The sequence below is a fragment of the Lutjanus erythropterus genome, chromosome 2 (assembly GCF_056507025.1).
Source record: "Lutjanus erythropterus isolate fLutEry1 chromosome 2, fLutEry1.hap2, whole genome shotgun sequence".
Classification (NCBI taxonomy): domain Eukaryota; kingdom Metazoa; phylum Chordata; class Actinopteri; order Lutjaniformes; family Lutjanidae; genus Lutjanus; species Lutjanus erythropterus.
The window spans coordinates 24,486,315-24,502,149 of NC_139318.1; the positions used below are offsets into that span (position 1 = coordinate 24,486,315).

Below are 15,835 nucleotides of genomic sequence, written 5' to 3' on the forward strand. Positions count from 1 at the left end.
GCTATCCTCTCTTGTTATAGGACTCTGATACAGTTACTGTATTCCTCCAAGCTTTAAGCCACCCTGAGGTGACTTAAACCTTCACCAATAACTCAAAAGAACTGCATCTGTAATCCTTCATTATAAGTCTGTATAATGAAGATGATAGATGCATCAAGTTTAGTTAAGCAGCATGGCTGTGTAGTGGAAGATAAGCAACGTTCAGAGCAGGTTTGCTGTGAAGAAAGTCTCAATGTGCTGGTTGTTTCTGTAGTACACAGATACTACAGCGATACTACATGTTGTGTAATGTCTCAGATGAAGTAAAACATTGCTGAATAACAGAATAAATCACACATCTGATGGCTTTGGCTGGACCGGATGGAGAGAGACAAACTCATGGACTAAGAAACAAAGAAAGTGTCTCTGCTGAGTGTTTCCCTGGTGCTGTTCATCTCTGCTAACTTTCATTATGCTGACACTAAACAGAGAATAATAGAAGCAGAGGTTATGGAAGAGAGGCAAAACTTGAATAGAAATTTGGAAATTTAGCAACAATTTGGGGTTAAAATCTCACTGAAGGGCTGTGGTAGAAGTGCATCCTTGGCTTTTTGGTAGCTGTGTATCTGTGTGCGGTTTACTTCTATGAGGATGGCTGGTGGTGTTAGTGGTGTATACTGTACATGTAAGATGAATGCCAGAATTAATATCACTCCATGTCTCTTCAGTGTCATGCTGGGTGGACCATGGGGTTGAGGAATTACAGGACAGGTCCAGGTTATTTCAGCGTCCTCCCGGGAGAGGACCCATGGACAGAGAGTCCTCCTCATCAATAGTGTCGAGCTCCTCTGTTCGCACAGCGTGAGTGATGAGTTGAAGCTCCTCAGAGAGCGTCTCACTGCGGTATGCCACACGGATATCTGGGACATTGGTGCGCCGGATGTCATTGCTCAAGGGACCCTCCTTAGAATAACTGGGGCCCAGCCAGTAGCTTTTGGCCTGTAAGTAGGAGAGGTTACGTGAGTGGAAACCGCAGACACAAATACATGACAGAAGTAAAGGGACACTTTGAATCTACAATGACTATTGTGTTTTTTTCCTTCTAATGTCTACGTGGAAGAGGCCCCTAGCCCTCTGTAGATATAAACGTCCCATTCTAAGATAACGAAAACACAATTTTTCTTATTGTAAGGTGATTATACACAAATAAAAACAAACTAATGAATGTTATATGCCATTTCTGCCAATAAATCTCACACTGACTCACTCACATAAATTGTACACACTCATAGTTCACGGTGTTGTTGTCCTGGACTACAACGTATTCAGAGGGATAGCAAGGACAAAGAATTGGAAACATCTTTCAAAATAATATTGTCCAGTTTCTTCAACTATGACATCAGTAGTTGACAAAACCATAACATTATAAACTTCTTCAAGGTAGAGTTTATGGAAGAGCTGTTGTATTGAGCTGCATTTGATTGTGTATGTATAACTAAGAAAACAGCCACTGAGTGTATGTCACCTGATAAAATGCAAAATATTTAAATTCTGCCACCAGGGGTCTCTCTCAATAATAATGATGTCTTGAAGTAGCATGGTACCATGGGAGCTGTTTTCATCATTGTTAAACAACCAACACAGCTGATGAAAAATCTGGCATAACATAAGGCAGAAATCACGTTCATGGATGAGGTAATATATAAAAGTTTTAGTCACATTATGTTTAGTCACATTTGTCGACTTCTTTCCTCATTCTCTGGTGTATCCCTGGTTTCCCCAGAAGTTATAGAAACTAGCTTGTAGAAAACAAACTTGAATAAATTACAGATTTCTCTGGGTTTGACCATTTTTGGTAACATCTGGGAAGTACACAACTCAACAAAATATGTAACACTGATCAGTGTTTTAAGACATTTATTGCAGAAATGTTACATATTATAGCTTGAAATACACAAAATGAGAAGAGCTAGTTTAAAGTTGTTTACCTTGTGTGAGAACCCACTCATAAGCACACTGTTTCTTGCCAGCTCACACATGTCACAGGAACTTAGTTTCCACACCTGAGTAGCGATGCTGTACTCCTCCATCAGAGGCTCCTGGACCAAGACAAACACACACACATCACACCCAGAGAAAAAAAAAGTCATGTCAGCCTCCTTACTTCTAATGTTTTTACAGTTTGTACCTTAAATGTAGGTCATGTTATTCACACAAACTTTGTTCATACTAACCTTGGTGAAGTGGAACTGAAGAGGATCATCAGTAGACAGAGAAACCATGAGGCCTCTGGACAGGTACTCTGGCAGTGGGTTACGATGGTAACTGAGGAACAGGCTGTTGTTACTCAGTGGTGACATGGCGATGCCGATTTGAGCCAGGTAGTAAAGATACTGCAGCACTGGGGCCTGATGAGAGACAAAGACAGAAACAGACTAACCAGTAAATATAGCTACAAGTACATCTTTGTCTCAGATGTTTTAACAGCACCAGCAGACGGGTAGCCTTATTTTAGTCTGTCCTGCTGCAGAAAGACAAGTCACTAGTTACCCTGCATGCAGTGGCAGGTTACAACCGCTTGTCACCAGCGGCAGGTAGAGCAGCCAAAACGTCACAACGTTAGTGTGAATATTAACATTATGGCACAAAGCAGGACAAAGAGTATTTTTGTGTCATGATAATAATGTGTGTATATTTAGAATTCAGGAGTTCATGTTAATGTGTTCACCCTTTTTATGACATACAACACTCGCCCATTAACACCTAATCTGCCCTCACCTTTCTGAGCAGCAGTCCATGAGAGATGTTCTCTGACAACATGAAACCTGACACCAGGTGGTGGATCGGCCCTGCTTCGCCACAGTGAGGTCGCAGCACAAAGGTGTGGAAGCCTCTTCGCCTGAGTCAGACAAATGTGTCAACAAAAACAACATTAAAACCTCAGGCATTTTGTGGTTTTTGTGAATGATTATTCGTTTAAATAAACTGACATGAGGCCTAATAAAGGATCAAAGATTAAAGCCTGTACTTTCTCAGGTGGTTGAGCACAGTCATGTTGGCATAGGTGTAGTAGAGGTAGTAGGAATAGGGCGGGTTGTCTTCTTCTGTCCAGTTGGCTGGCAGTGGACTGTCAAGATTGAAAATGTGGTGCTCAGGTTTGGACTCATCGTCCACACTGTCGAAGCCCACCACCTAGCGACAAAAACAACAACAAAACAACGATCACTCAGTCTTGTTTAATGTGAATCATCAGAGCTTCTTATGAAGTGATACTCACATGCTCCAGGAAAAGGTGTAGCTCAGGATGACTGCGGGGGTTGATTGTGACTTCAAACAGTGGCATGAAGATATTCTCCAACATCTCCTGGAAATTAGCCAGCTGCTTCTTTGTGTGGTACACATCGCTGGAGAGGAGGCGATTGAACAGTGAGTGCAGAAGCTATATAATCAATGTCTATGCTAGTTAGGGAGTCAGTTGTAATAATATAATAATAATAGAGTTTATCTGTAGAGCACTTATCAAAACCAACATTTGCACAAAGTACTTTACACATGAAACAAAACAGTAAAAGACCCAGTAATGTATGAATAAACTGTCAGGCATAAAATATAAAAGAACAATGAGACTAAAAAACAATGAATGATTAAAAACCACATATAAAATACCAAGGATAAAATAAAAAAAACAAATGTGAAATAAAACTTAAAATACTGAGAGCAGTGCAAGTGTTAGGTCCTTCAAGAATTAAGTACAGGGTTACTCAATAGTAAAGAATTGTAAAAAATGATAAAGAAAGCCTTTTGACAAAAATAAGTTTTCAAAAGTGGTTTAAAAGAAAATATTATTGTGGTAGGCCTGAGTTCCACATTGTTGCCAAATTTGAGTGAAAATGAAATCTGTCCCAATATTGACCCCCGAGGGACTCCACAATTCACCAAAAAATCCTGTTTGTCAAAGAAATACTTTTGTACTTCTTTGACAAACAGGGTTTTTGGAGTTGTTTGGGTTCCACTTCAGGGCTGTTCAGCTATAGTTGGTTGTTCTTTGATTTCTTTTTCTTGGGTAAAAAGGAAATAAAGATAGTTTGTCTTGCAGTATTCGCCTATTACCACCAATCGCTTACTTAAAATCTAAACGCAGCTTCAAGATAAAGCAAGCTGAGGGAGTACTTACAACAGACGGGGCACCTGGACAAGCCAACGCACATTATCAGAGTACACTCGATGTTTAACAGCCCAGTGAGCTAGCTTATCCCATTCATCCCGAGAGCGACCGTAGATGGACAGACGTAGCTCCGAGTTCTGGTACTTACTCTCTTCCAAGTCAAACATCACCTCCTGGACACAGTAACAGGAGATACTGATGTATCAGTTTGCGTATGCCTTGATAAACTGTTTGAATGAGACACATATCTTTAACACCTTAATGATTTCACACCTTGACTATGTGTGCGAAGTATTTTCCTTCAATGTGGTTGTCAGTCTTGATGAAAATCTCTCTGAGGATGGATTCTCCAATAGGATTGTATTTGGCGTTGAACTTGTCAAACCGATGGAAGGTGTTGCGGTCCTGAAAAGTAAAGGAAAGCAGTCAAACTTCATTTATATCTACATCAGATGTATTGCATGGTATTCTTTTGTACATAATGTCTCAAAACACTTTCACAGGGTTCACACAGCTTTTTGAGAGTAAAATTCAAGCATTTTTAAAGCACTTTCAAGGTACCCACACCAAAAATCTACAGACTCACAAAGCCTTTGTCATGACAGCTATATTGTTACTACAAGTGCAATCGCAAAAAATGTTTACAGAATTTCTTTTTTTTTCTTTTCAGCTAGTTGTATTAAAAAGACACCCTGGCATGTTGCTAAAGTGATTACAAAATCCACCTGTTCTCTATAACTGAAAAAAAAAAGGAAAAATGCAGGAATGTCGCATTTACATCAATCAGTCCAGCTCCACTGCAAATATGCGGACAAGATTGTTTCATTTTAAACATTTAAAAGATTTTTGGTTTACATGAGGATTGTGTCAATGAAAGACCAGATCACAGACCACAGCTATCTTTGTTGTCAACAATTTAACTATCTTTCTCCAGAATCACTTACTATACCTTTTGTTACCAAACCAAAGACTGTGCACACACCCTGCTGTTAGTTATACTGTTTTCTCCCATTTCTCACCGCATGCATGTCAAGCGTGTCTACACTCAGGTCAAAGGCCGTCAGGTTCATGGACTCAAACACCTCCTTGAGGGTCTGACCACGGCCGCGCTCAATGTGGACGATTTCCTCAGGGTATTTCTTCATGGCCCTCTTGATGAATCGCAGCAGGTGCTTCTGATTCATGCAAGATGATGCATGTATATGTGTGTCCACCTGGTGTCAGGACAGAGCAGAATATGTGAGAGTTAAATTCATTCCTGGGTCTTCCTGGGTAAACATTTGCATCACATGTCACATGTCGGCTCTTGCCTTTCGTATGTTGTAGAAATCTCTGTGTGGAACTTTTTTCTGAGCTGCCAACTCCTTCATCTCATTCAGGAGGATGTGCATCTGGAATTTAGAGCTTAGGTACTGTAGGCGGCGGTAGCAGAAAGACTTCCTGTAAACAGCAGAGGACACACACACATATTTCATTTGAAATGAACACTGAGCTACAAAACAATGGCATTTGTAGAACAACGGTGTCACAGAATCACTCACACTGGTCCATTAATGATGAGGGCCATCATAACATTCATGTCTGCAATATACTCCTTCAGGTCAGGATAGGGCAGGTCCAGTTCTGAACTCCTGAGAAGGACAACAGCATTAAAGTTGAACAGTAAGTACAACAGAATCAGCATTTTTAAAAGTAACTTGTCATTCTACAGGTACAACCACATACTTGTCCATGTTGGTTTTCTTGGTGTAGACATGGACTACTCCATCCACCATCTTGCAACCATATCCTGTGTCTGCCGGCATATTCTTTGGGTCCTGATTGTCATAGGGGTGCGTCTCTGAAACTGGCGGGTGGACGGGTGCATCTGGGAAATTTATATTAATTAGAAAAATCTTCCATGTTATAAAAAATATCTTAAGATAATAAACAATTACATGGTAACTGCTCAGATAAAATACTAATGCTGGAGCTTTTATCACATATTGGTGCTGGGTGACAACTGCGTTTTCATTTGATCTAGATTTGAGTTAGGCAAGCTTAATAGCAATCCAATTGCCAATGACATGGATTAACTGAAAAATGAGTTACTTTGGCTCTGAAGCAGCTGCCTTTCTCTTTCTGTAGTCACCATTCTGTCTCACTTAATGTCTGACCAACATGTACGGTAATTGGTTGAATGTTGAAACATTTTAAATAAACATATGGTGAAAAGCATTTCAACAGAGTTTTGTGTTGGAGTTGGAGTAATTTTTACTGAAAATGCATCTTGGTTCCAAATATCAATTATCTGTTTTCTTAATTAGTAACGATCTATATTGACCCTGAATAAAACATACTAATTTACATATACCAAATTATGAATTGCCTGAAAGGTTCATCTTAAAAACTGTCAACCCTTGGAAAAAAATGTTAGATTGGTCCAAATTACACCATGAGATAAGCTTGCAGAGGAACACCTTGCTAATTTAGTAAGTAACTACTGTTATCATAGACAGCAAACGTGGAGTAGAAAGACTAAAATCCAATTGAATAATCTGCCAGATATTTTTTCTTTAAATTGATTAATATGAGAGGTGACATTTTTATTGTTTTGTGTGACTAATAGTTCAAAAAGCAAAGATATTCAATTTCCTATCACACAAGACAAATACAAGCAGAAAATAATCCATTTGAACAATGACTCAAACAACTGATCAATTATCAAAATCCACAGTTCATTATTTTTCTTTTCCCCATGATACCTCTTGTATGAGTTGTGAGCTATAATATGAAAAGAAACAAATTTCCCCTGTAGAGCAGGGTCAGGTATGATTGAGGCGTTTGTAGCCTCTCTGTTGACAGGTATTCCCTGAACAAAGGGTTTTCTGCTGCTGCATAGTTTCAAAGTACATATCTCAGCCATTACTACCTCTGTGTGGGACATGACAGCCATCTATGTGGAATCAGAAACAAACCTTTGACTCAGTACAAAACTGAAGAATGTGCTGCCTCTATCATGTGCTTCTGTTCTTTCTGGTGTACACTGTCTTGTTGCTATATATGTGTTTGGTGTGTGCATGTCATACCAGCGTCTACAGGCGTCTCTGGTATATCTTCATAGACTCTCAAGTCCAGAGGCTTCATCCCAAGCTCCTGCAGGGCATGAGCTGTGGTCTTACAAAAGTTCTGCATAGATCGATTTATGTACTTCTCCCGGATGAATAAAGCCTTCACCACACACTTGGCAGCATCAACCAGGTCAGTGAAGGGCACCTGGGAAGGTATCAATAGATGGTGGCAGATATGGGTACAAAAGGATTTTAACTTACTGGAGTTTAAGTTTAAATTGCTGATGAAAAACATTAAAAAGACAAAAAGCTCCTCACCCCGCACTTCTCCTCGCCAGATATTGAGACCCGCTGGTACTCCTTCTCCATTGGCATTTCTCTCTCCTTAAAGCCATCATCAACAGTGTCCACACTCTTCTCCTTCATTAACCTTACAGGATACAGACAGAGAAAATGAGAGTTTAAAACTGGAGAATTGCAAGCCCAGGCGGGACAGATGAGGACACACAAATATGTAAATAAGTGAAGAAAAAGAAAATAAATTCAATGATACTGATTTTACAAAGACAGTAGCATCAGCAATTGGTGCTGTTTGTCTTTGAAACAGTTGGTTTGGAAAGTTCTCAGACCCCAACACACAACACTCCATAAATAAGGAGTTTCATAACATTATAAGAACATTATCATTTGTGATTAAAACCTAAAGTCTTCTTGGATATGAGAACTTTGCACACATTAAGTTTGACAGATTGTATTCTGTCCTGCAGAATATTTCAGGAACATTAGTTCAATCTTCAAGTCTCTCCACAGTATCTCAGTGGTTCACTTCTTGGGGTTTTGCTTCTGTGCGTCTGGAAATATTTGTTAAGTGTTTTCATTTTATACAGTTTTTAATCCTATTCATTTGATCTTACTTGCTTTATTGTTTTTATCTCCTTTCTGCTCATGTTCCTTGGCATTATTATTTTCATTTTATCTGCATTGTCTGGTTTCATTTTCTTTTGTAAAGAACCTTGTGCCATTATTAAGAAAAAAAAGTGCTATATGATAAAGTTCATTATCATTACATAATTACTGGTGAGCCAAAGTTCTTAGATTCTAATAATGAAGTCACTTGCATTCCTCTGAACTTTGCATGCTTTCATATAAAGTTTATGCCATTTTCAAGTTGTATGCCAGAAACAGTTCTATCTCTGAAGTCTATAAATAATTTCTTGGCACTGAAAAACAAAGTGAACTGTAGAAACTTCTGAAACCTCTGAAAGTAACGGTCTGTTGACTGAATTTTACAAAGTTCTTTAATCAAGTTGTGGAAACATCACAGGTATGATTTAGGGAGGATGCATTCAAAATACATCAGAAATGTCATTGCAAAGGGTCTGGCAACATAGATGAAGTATTTCTCTGTGTTTATTACATTTGCAATCATCTCTGAAAATGTTGCCATCGGGTATTGGGTTTCAAGAATGGAACAAAAGAACTGAGTAATTTTAAATTAGGCCTATTGTAAACATAGGGTAAAAGCTAGTCAGATGTCAATATATTTATAATATAAACTATATTAAACCCACAGAACTGTCCAATGACCAGAACTGTAAGAATTTCTCAAGAAGTACATGTTTCATTAGCAGGACAATTCTGCAGTTCACATCTCAGTTAACGAGATAAGTCAAATCAAGATCAACAGAATATCCAAATGCAGTCGCACACTTGAGGCTTTCATACTTTGAGACTTGTTATTTTTAGAGAGAGTAAGAAGCAAAAAACAAATTATTCATTTGTACATTGTACATCTACCAAGTCACCAGCAGGGGGAAGATGTGGTTCATCTCCATATGCTGATAATCTCTGTCAGTAGTTCTGGAGAAAAGTACTTGCACTAAAGTCCAGAGTTCCTAAATACTGCAGACTGGATATTGATGAATATGTAGTATTGATAAATACTATAATGCTGAGGTAAGTAGAAGAGTACATGCAAGCAAAATAGAGATGAGCTGAAAGAAAATGAACAACCAAAGAGAAAATCAAATCACCACACAAAACATACATACTGGAGCAGATCCCACTCACTCTAGGTCTGGAGCACTGTCGATTTTCATGAAGTCCTGTTTGGCACGGAGCAAGATCTCGGGCTCAAGCCTTGGGGTGATATGTAGTGGGGCAGGATAAGTGTGGGCAAGGCGGAGGGGAGGGGGCATAGAGGCATCAGAGGTTGTGAGAAGAAATTAAGCACACAAAGGGAAAGAGACCAAATATATGCACAAGCCAATACTATACATGAACACACACTCAAACAAGTAATCTCTCTCTCTCACACACACACAGACACACACTCATAAACACACAAAGCATTTTACGCATTAAGTGATCAAGGAGATTTACACCAACAGAAACGATATCAGTTAGTAGTGGTACACCCTGATCGGTAAACAGGGGCTTGCAGGGGTTGTGTCAGATCCACCCAAACAATCAGTTTAGTGGTGCAGATAGTATCAACCCTTACCACCAAGACAGAACCCACCTCCTTGTAAAAGTGTCTGTAGAAAAAGACTGAACACCAGGACAGGTGCCACCTGCCAGCCAGCCCAGTTAGCTGATTGCTGGGGTTAGTTAGGGTACAAACTGGCATGTTGGAAGCTGATAAGCATGTGTGCATGGGTGAAAGCATGACTGTGTATAAAAGGTGGGGGTAGGGGGGAGCTGTATCGGCCTCAGGTGATGTACACAGTTTGTTTAACTGGCTTTGTGTGTGTGTGTGTGTGTGTGTGTTTGTGTGTGGGTGTGTGTGTGCTGTGTTTGCATTTCCTCACTTAATGTCCTGGCTTATTTGCCTCTCTAGACGGTGCCTCCTCTCTTCCAGCTGTTCGATGGGGCTATCCTCTGGGAACTCATAAGGAGCGCTTCGCATCTCGCTCTCTGCCATGCTGCGTGTGAACAGCTCCTGGTGCAAACAGAAGTTATTCCATTTATGGTGTCATAAAGCTGGCAAACAGGTTGACTTCCACGTATGAAGATATAGCAGACAGCAAAACACCTGTTACATTTACCTTCAAATAATGTTCAAGTTCTGTAATTCAAAATAAGAAAACATTGATGAATTTTGATGAAACTGATCTAGTTTCTAATGTTTTGACATGTTTTAGGGTATTATTCTTGATGTTTACAAATGGGTATTTTAATATTTTTTAATTCAGTCAATCAACAAAATAAATATCTTATGTTAAACTCATAAGATATTGAAGATATTGGAATTATTCTCCAGACAGAAGCCACTGAGACAATATACTGTGCAGTTGTTTACTGGTTAACTATTAAGGATTTAAAGATTTTCAATCTTGCCAACATCCCAGTGACAGCTGATAAAAAAATATCTAAATGGCTGGAAAACTGGTGCATAGATTATTTAGATAACCATACCTAAAAGACCTAGTGTAATTGTGGGTCAAGGATTTTCTGTTAGTTTATAGTTATGTCATCATTATGTCTGATTTTTACCTCAGCGATCTCTTTGTACTTTTCTTCCATGGATGTCCGCAGGTCAATTGGGTAGTGTGAGATAGAAACAGGCGTCCCTGGAAGGGATCTCTGTGGCTTGAGGGGCTTGGGCCCAGATGCACCACAGAGGTCTGTAGGCAGACACAGACAGAGTTACAGCATGTGACAGAAACACATGGTGTCAGCACAACTTCAAAGTCTGATGAATGAATGATTAACTACTGAGTGTTTTCTTTTAGGTCCTGTGCCAGGTAAAGCCTGAGGAGATGGATTACAATGAACAAGTAACTGCAAAACTGAGCATGTTGAACTCAATCACACCAATATCTACACATAAACAGCCAACTGACAAAAGGTTGAAAAACGGGCAAAAAGCAGAGCAGTTAAACATTTGAAATGACTGTATTAAAGGGAGGGATTTTCCTAACAGTCAAAAAAAAGTAGAAAAGTAAAAGTACTTTTACATTGTCTACTATAGGTGCACAATCAATCAAAATATTATCAAAATCTCAATATGGCTAAGTGCTATATTCAAAGCACAGAAGCTGCATTTTTTAATAAAGGAAAAATGTGTGAAAAAAAACAGCATTATAATGAAGTACTGCAGTGCTGCAGAGATACACTGGCCACTAAGTTTTGTTTTCCAGATGGTACAAATCCCAACAGAAATGTCTCATCATCATGATTTTAATAGGGTTTTTTTCCAATGAAAATTAAAAATTGTGATGTCAAATGGCCATTTGCACTAATAAAGAATCATCAAAATCATGATATCTGTCAAAATAGTCCTAATATTATTCTTTTTTACTATACTGTGCAGCCCTATAGTCAGTGGAATAGCATATATTTTAATTTGGTCCCCTTTGCTCTTTTAGTGCTGCATGGAAAACAACATTAACAACATTCAACATTGTTGTCTACTTTCTGCAAACTTAAAATCTTCTACTGAGCTATATTTTCCATTTCTTACACACAGTTGCATTTGCTTGAGTAAAATGTCAGCAAAGTGACTGTACCTCTAGAAATCACTCCACAACTGTATGAAGCATAGTGTCTGTGGAAAAAAGTCATATGAATTTTACCAAGTAAGGCTAACAAAATACTACACTATGCCTTATATGTGTGACTAAGCAAAGAATTGTTGGACTGATTAAGGCCTGTAGTTTAAAGTGTAAATATTTACTATTTAAACAGCTGACAGTAAACAACTTACAATCCATAAGACCTCTCTCCAAACACACCAACAGACAAAATAAAAAGGCCTGTTTACTGCATACAACATGTGCAATGTGCTGCAGAACTCATTCAGATACTCATGTACTTCCTGGGTGCTTTGCAGGCTCACAGCTAATTCAATAATAATGATGTCAATCTCTCGACAATTATTCTCTATTTAACAGTCTGTTGAAAGCAGACGCCGACAAATATGTGAAAACAGGCAAAGCTACAAGGACAAAAATAGAAAACAATTGACATCTGGTTGACCAAAGATTGCAACGTGGTGATTTGAGTGAGGAAAACTATGAATAAAAACATCACGAACTTGGCTCACATTATGTGTACACACAACATGATCCTTAAAAAAAATAATTAAGATACATTTCAAAAGTTCAAAACTACAGATTTTGGACAAACTGCTCATACCACTTTTTTTCTGTGAAACTAGAAAATCAATTAATTAAAACTTTTACACAACATAACATAAATACAGGCTAACAACAGAACCAGTGGCCTCAAGATTAAGAAATCTTCCTTTGTTCCCTTCCTTCAGCTAAAGGAAAACATTAGCCTAACACCTTTTTCCTGTATGTAGAGTGAGGACATCAAACACAAAGACATCAGTTACAAATACCAAACAGTCAGCCAGAGAGTAGTTACACAAACAAACAGTGGCTGGGTTACCTATGAAGCTCTAGTGACAGTGGTCGTGGCTCCAATCTGTGACAGAGCATGGAAACCCTAGTAATATGTCCAAGAACAGAAGCCGGCTTAAGGAAAGACAGCTGTACCAGCAGATACTGTGTCACTTCAATCACACATGGGCATGCACACACTTGAACAAGAATTACCCCAACTCACATGTACACACTGACACATGCGTACACACACCTGAGACTGACACAGAGGGGCCTTCCCCACTCCAGACCTGTTGGAAACAGATGACGGCAGCTCCACTTCAGGCTAAACCAAACACAATAGAAGAGAACTACAAAAAGACCAAAGGTTCACTGAGGTACACTGAGAAACATCCCTTTTACTGACGTTTCAGTACCTTCTAAAGACAGCCATGAATTTAAGCTGATGAGAACCGTAATTTAAAGAGTACCTTGTTCCGTGCCGGCACAGTAATTCAGTCACTCATAAGAAGTCTATGGCTTTGGGAGTGGTGTGTTCACTCTCTATAATTGTTGCCATTATTGGTGCTGTGTCTGTCCTGTGACAATTAGTCTCTGCCATCTGCTGTCTGCCTCCAAGGCTGTGGAGTAAGGAATGAACAGAGGGTAACTCTCCATGGTAAACTAATGCTGGCATGACACTGTAAACCATTTCAACACTGCAGATAGAACTGGAAGTTTTTTAGAGTGTGAGGGACAGCTGTGCCACAATCTGCTGACAAACATACGCTCAAGGACACAAAAAGATTTTGGATCTTTCAAGGCAGACATTTATGTCTGAAAGTTAAAAAATGTCTTACAAAAGTACATAAGATTTTTAAAAGGATTCCAAAATTTTATGTTTAAAGATTTATGATCACAATCTGTCCTACAGTTGGGACCATATGCTTATTTTCTGATTTGATGCTATCACAATACTTTGGTGCTGATTTGATATGAACTGCAATTCCCAAGTATGGCGATTCAATATTCAGATTTCTAACAATTTTTGTTTGCTTTTTTAACACTAGACCATGGGAAAATGTTGACTAGTATATGTATATCATGAGTCATATTTCCTGAAACAAAGAACATCATGTCAGTCGGACTTTCTGGGTTTTATTTCAGCAGCATCACTGCTATATGCTCCATGTAAAAGTGGCAAATACCATATTTTAAGTGAATTGCTACATTTAGCTGTTTCTGCTCGTCAAGCTAGCGTTATAAGAAAATGGTTTGTTTCTACCAAGCATAAGAAATATATGCCTGCGAGTGTGAGCACACATGTTTTAAGTAAAATGGATCTGTTCATCTAAATAACCACACTGCTAATTTTGGTTAATGATAATTCCCATTATGTGTTAGCATCAAGATAACAAATTAAGCACTAGTTATTTATATGCATCATTATGTAAAATTGGTTCAGGAATCGTAAAACCAAGAATCACGATACTTAAGTAAATCAATTTTCTCCCACCCCTTATATGTACTGACCCTTTTCTCATTGAAAAATAAACCTTTCATTGTTATCTGGTCGTCCCCTCAAACATAACTCAGAGTAGCTTATCAGAGTATATCCAGGTATACAACCTTATGCAGAGTACACGTGTGTGGCTACAGGACATTTGCAACAGATGATTTCAACTGTACAGACACACACACACACACACACACACACACACACACACACACACACACACACAGTCATCCCCAGGATAGTATCCATGTAATCCCTCGGCCTTTCCACCACAGATGACTCTTAATCCAGCACCCCCAAATCTATTTATCTCAATGACATCATGGTAGTGGGGAGCACAAACAAACAAAACAAGACTACAAAGTTAAAAATAAAGGAAAGCAGAATGAAACTCGGCACAGCAAATTTTCTCTGTGAGTTTTGGTTCATGTTCTGTTCTGCACTGTGATACCTCTTTCAACAATGATCCGACTGACATGCAAAGACAACAAAAACACAGCCAAGAGCCCTCCATCAAAACTACAACAGAAACCCTTGCAAATTATAATGTGAAATACATGAATTAGTCATAAAGGCCTGTAAAAAAAACAGCAGTCCAAATAGCAACTAGACAGATGAATGAAAACAGCACTGTTAATTATCCTTGACAATGTTATCTATAATTTTCTGAACAATAAAGACTAATTTATTTAAAGTATGAGCTGCGATGCAGTCCAACCACAGAAATCACTTTGGGCTTTTAGACGGTGGGCTTGTCCTTGAGACAAATTTAATCTGGGCAACTGATTTGTGAAAGAGTTTGGATCAACACAGGACAAAACAGTCATTTTCTTTATTTGGCAGTATTTCTGTGAAGCTTTGACATAAACACTTTTGTTTGTTTTGTTTCAAACCACTGCAGATCCAGATTTCACGAGAATACATTTTGGCACAGAGGCAGGCCAAGAAATCCAGGCTCACATCAAACACACCATTTACTGTGCAAGCGAGAGTGTCTCATCTATTTTAGAATGAATTGCCCTTCTATCTTCATGTAGCCATTGTGAGTTAATTTCTTAGTCCAGCTCCATCTCAGCTTTCTCTTACATCCCTGGGACCTGAGTCTGCACACCACCCACATACAGTTCACTACCCACCTGTTCTTCTGAACCTGACCACAGAGACAGTCATCCAGAATCCTCTGCTCTATAAGGATCAATACAATCCTTCCAGCCGGTCTCATCCTCCCCTGTCCCTCGGGCAAAAAGTACCAACAGACTTGTCTTGGCAGTGCCATGCTAGCTCATATACTGAAGTGGTCAAACAAGACATTGTACTGGATGTCACTGAAAATATTCAACGACAAGAATAGTCTACATCCATTTATTTTCTTTTTCTTCAGTCATTTCAACAAATCTTCCAAGTCCCATACACATCACATTGTTACTAAAACCTCCCCAGCAGGCCTGCTGGCTGAGCCATTTACTGCGATGATGAACATTATGATATCCACAAAATTAATGAGATTTAGCTGCCACTGCAGGGATGAGCAGCACTTCCCCTTCTTGTAGAGTCAGTTATCTCCCAGTTTAATCTTTACATTTATATTGCGTGACATTGTGCTGAAAAAGGAATTTGTTGTTGTTAGACAGCTATTCTCGTGCAGTGTCAAGGGGACTGTTTTCACCACAAAAACAACACCCAAGGTAACTGGCATTTTGGAGACCACATCTGGCCTCGCACTGCCTCATGTCATCAGGTACAGCGCATCTTAAAATACAGGGAAATGCCAACTTGTCATAGAGCTCTGTGCTCT

At 39.0% G+C, this 15,835-nt stretch overlaps 1 protein-coding gene across 5 annotated transcripts in view; it reads right to left on the reverse strand.

Moving 5' to 3' along the window:
• Positions 1-556: 556 nt before the first annotated feature.
• ampd2a (adenosine monophosphate deaminase 2a) overlaps positions 557-15,835 on the reverse strand; it is a 34,566-nt gene continuing 19,287 nt past the window's right edge. For all 5 annotated transcript variants that reach the window (XM_084733918.1, XM_084733934.1, XM_084733910.1 and 2 more), the window contains 17 exons: positions 10,690-10,820; positions 10,005-10,135; positions 9,265-9,333; positions 7,513-7,624; positions 7,213-7,399; positions 5,870-6,011; positions 5,686-5,775; positions 5,455-5,584; positions 5,164-5,358; positions 4,418-4,549; positions 4,154-4,317; positions 3,257-3,383; positions 3,008-3,171; positions 2,758-2,878; positions 2,214-2,387; positions 1,968-2,078; positions 557-978 (listed from right to left, as the gene is read on the reverse strand). In XM_084733918.1, the coding sequence (XP_084590044.1) occupies positions 763-978; positions 1,968-2,078; positions 2,214-2,387; positions 2,758-2,878; positions 3,008-3,171; positions 3,257-3,383; positions 4,154-4,317; positions 4,418-4,549; positions 5,164-5,358; positions 5,455-5,584; positions 5,686-5,775; positions 5,870-6,011; positions 7,213-7,399; positions 7,513-7,624; positions 9,265-9,333; positions 10,005-10,135; positions 10,690-10,820 (2,396 nt within the window). In that variant the 3' untranslated portion in view covers positions 557-762. The remainder of the gene's footprint in view (positions 979-1,967; positions 2,079-2,213; positions 2,388-2,757; positions 2,879-3,007; positions 3,172-3,256; positions 3,384-4,153; positions 4,318-4,417; positions 4,550-5,163; positions 5,359-5,454; positions 5,585-5,685; positions 5,776-5,869; positions 6,012-7,212; positions 7,400-7,512; positions 7,625-9,264; positions 9,334-10,004; positions 10,136-10,689; positions 10,821-15,835) is intronic.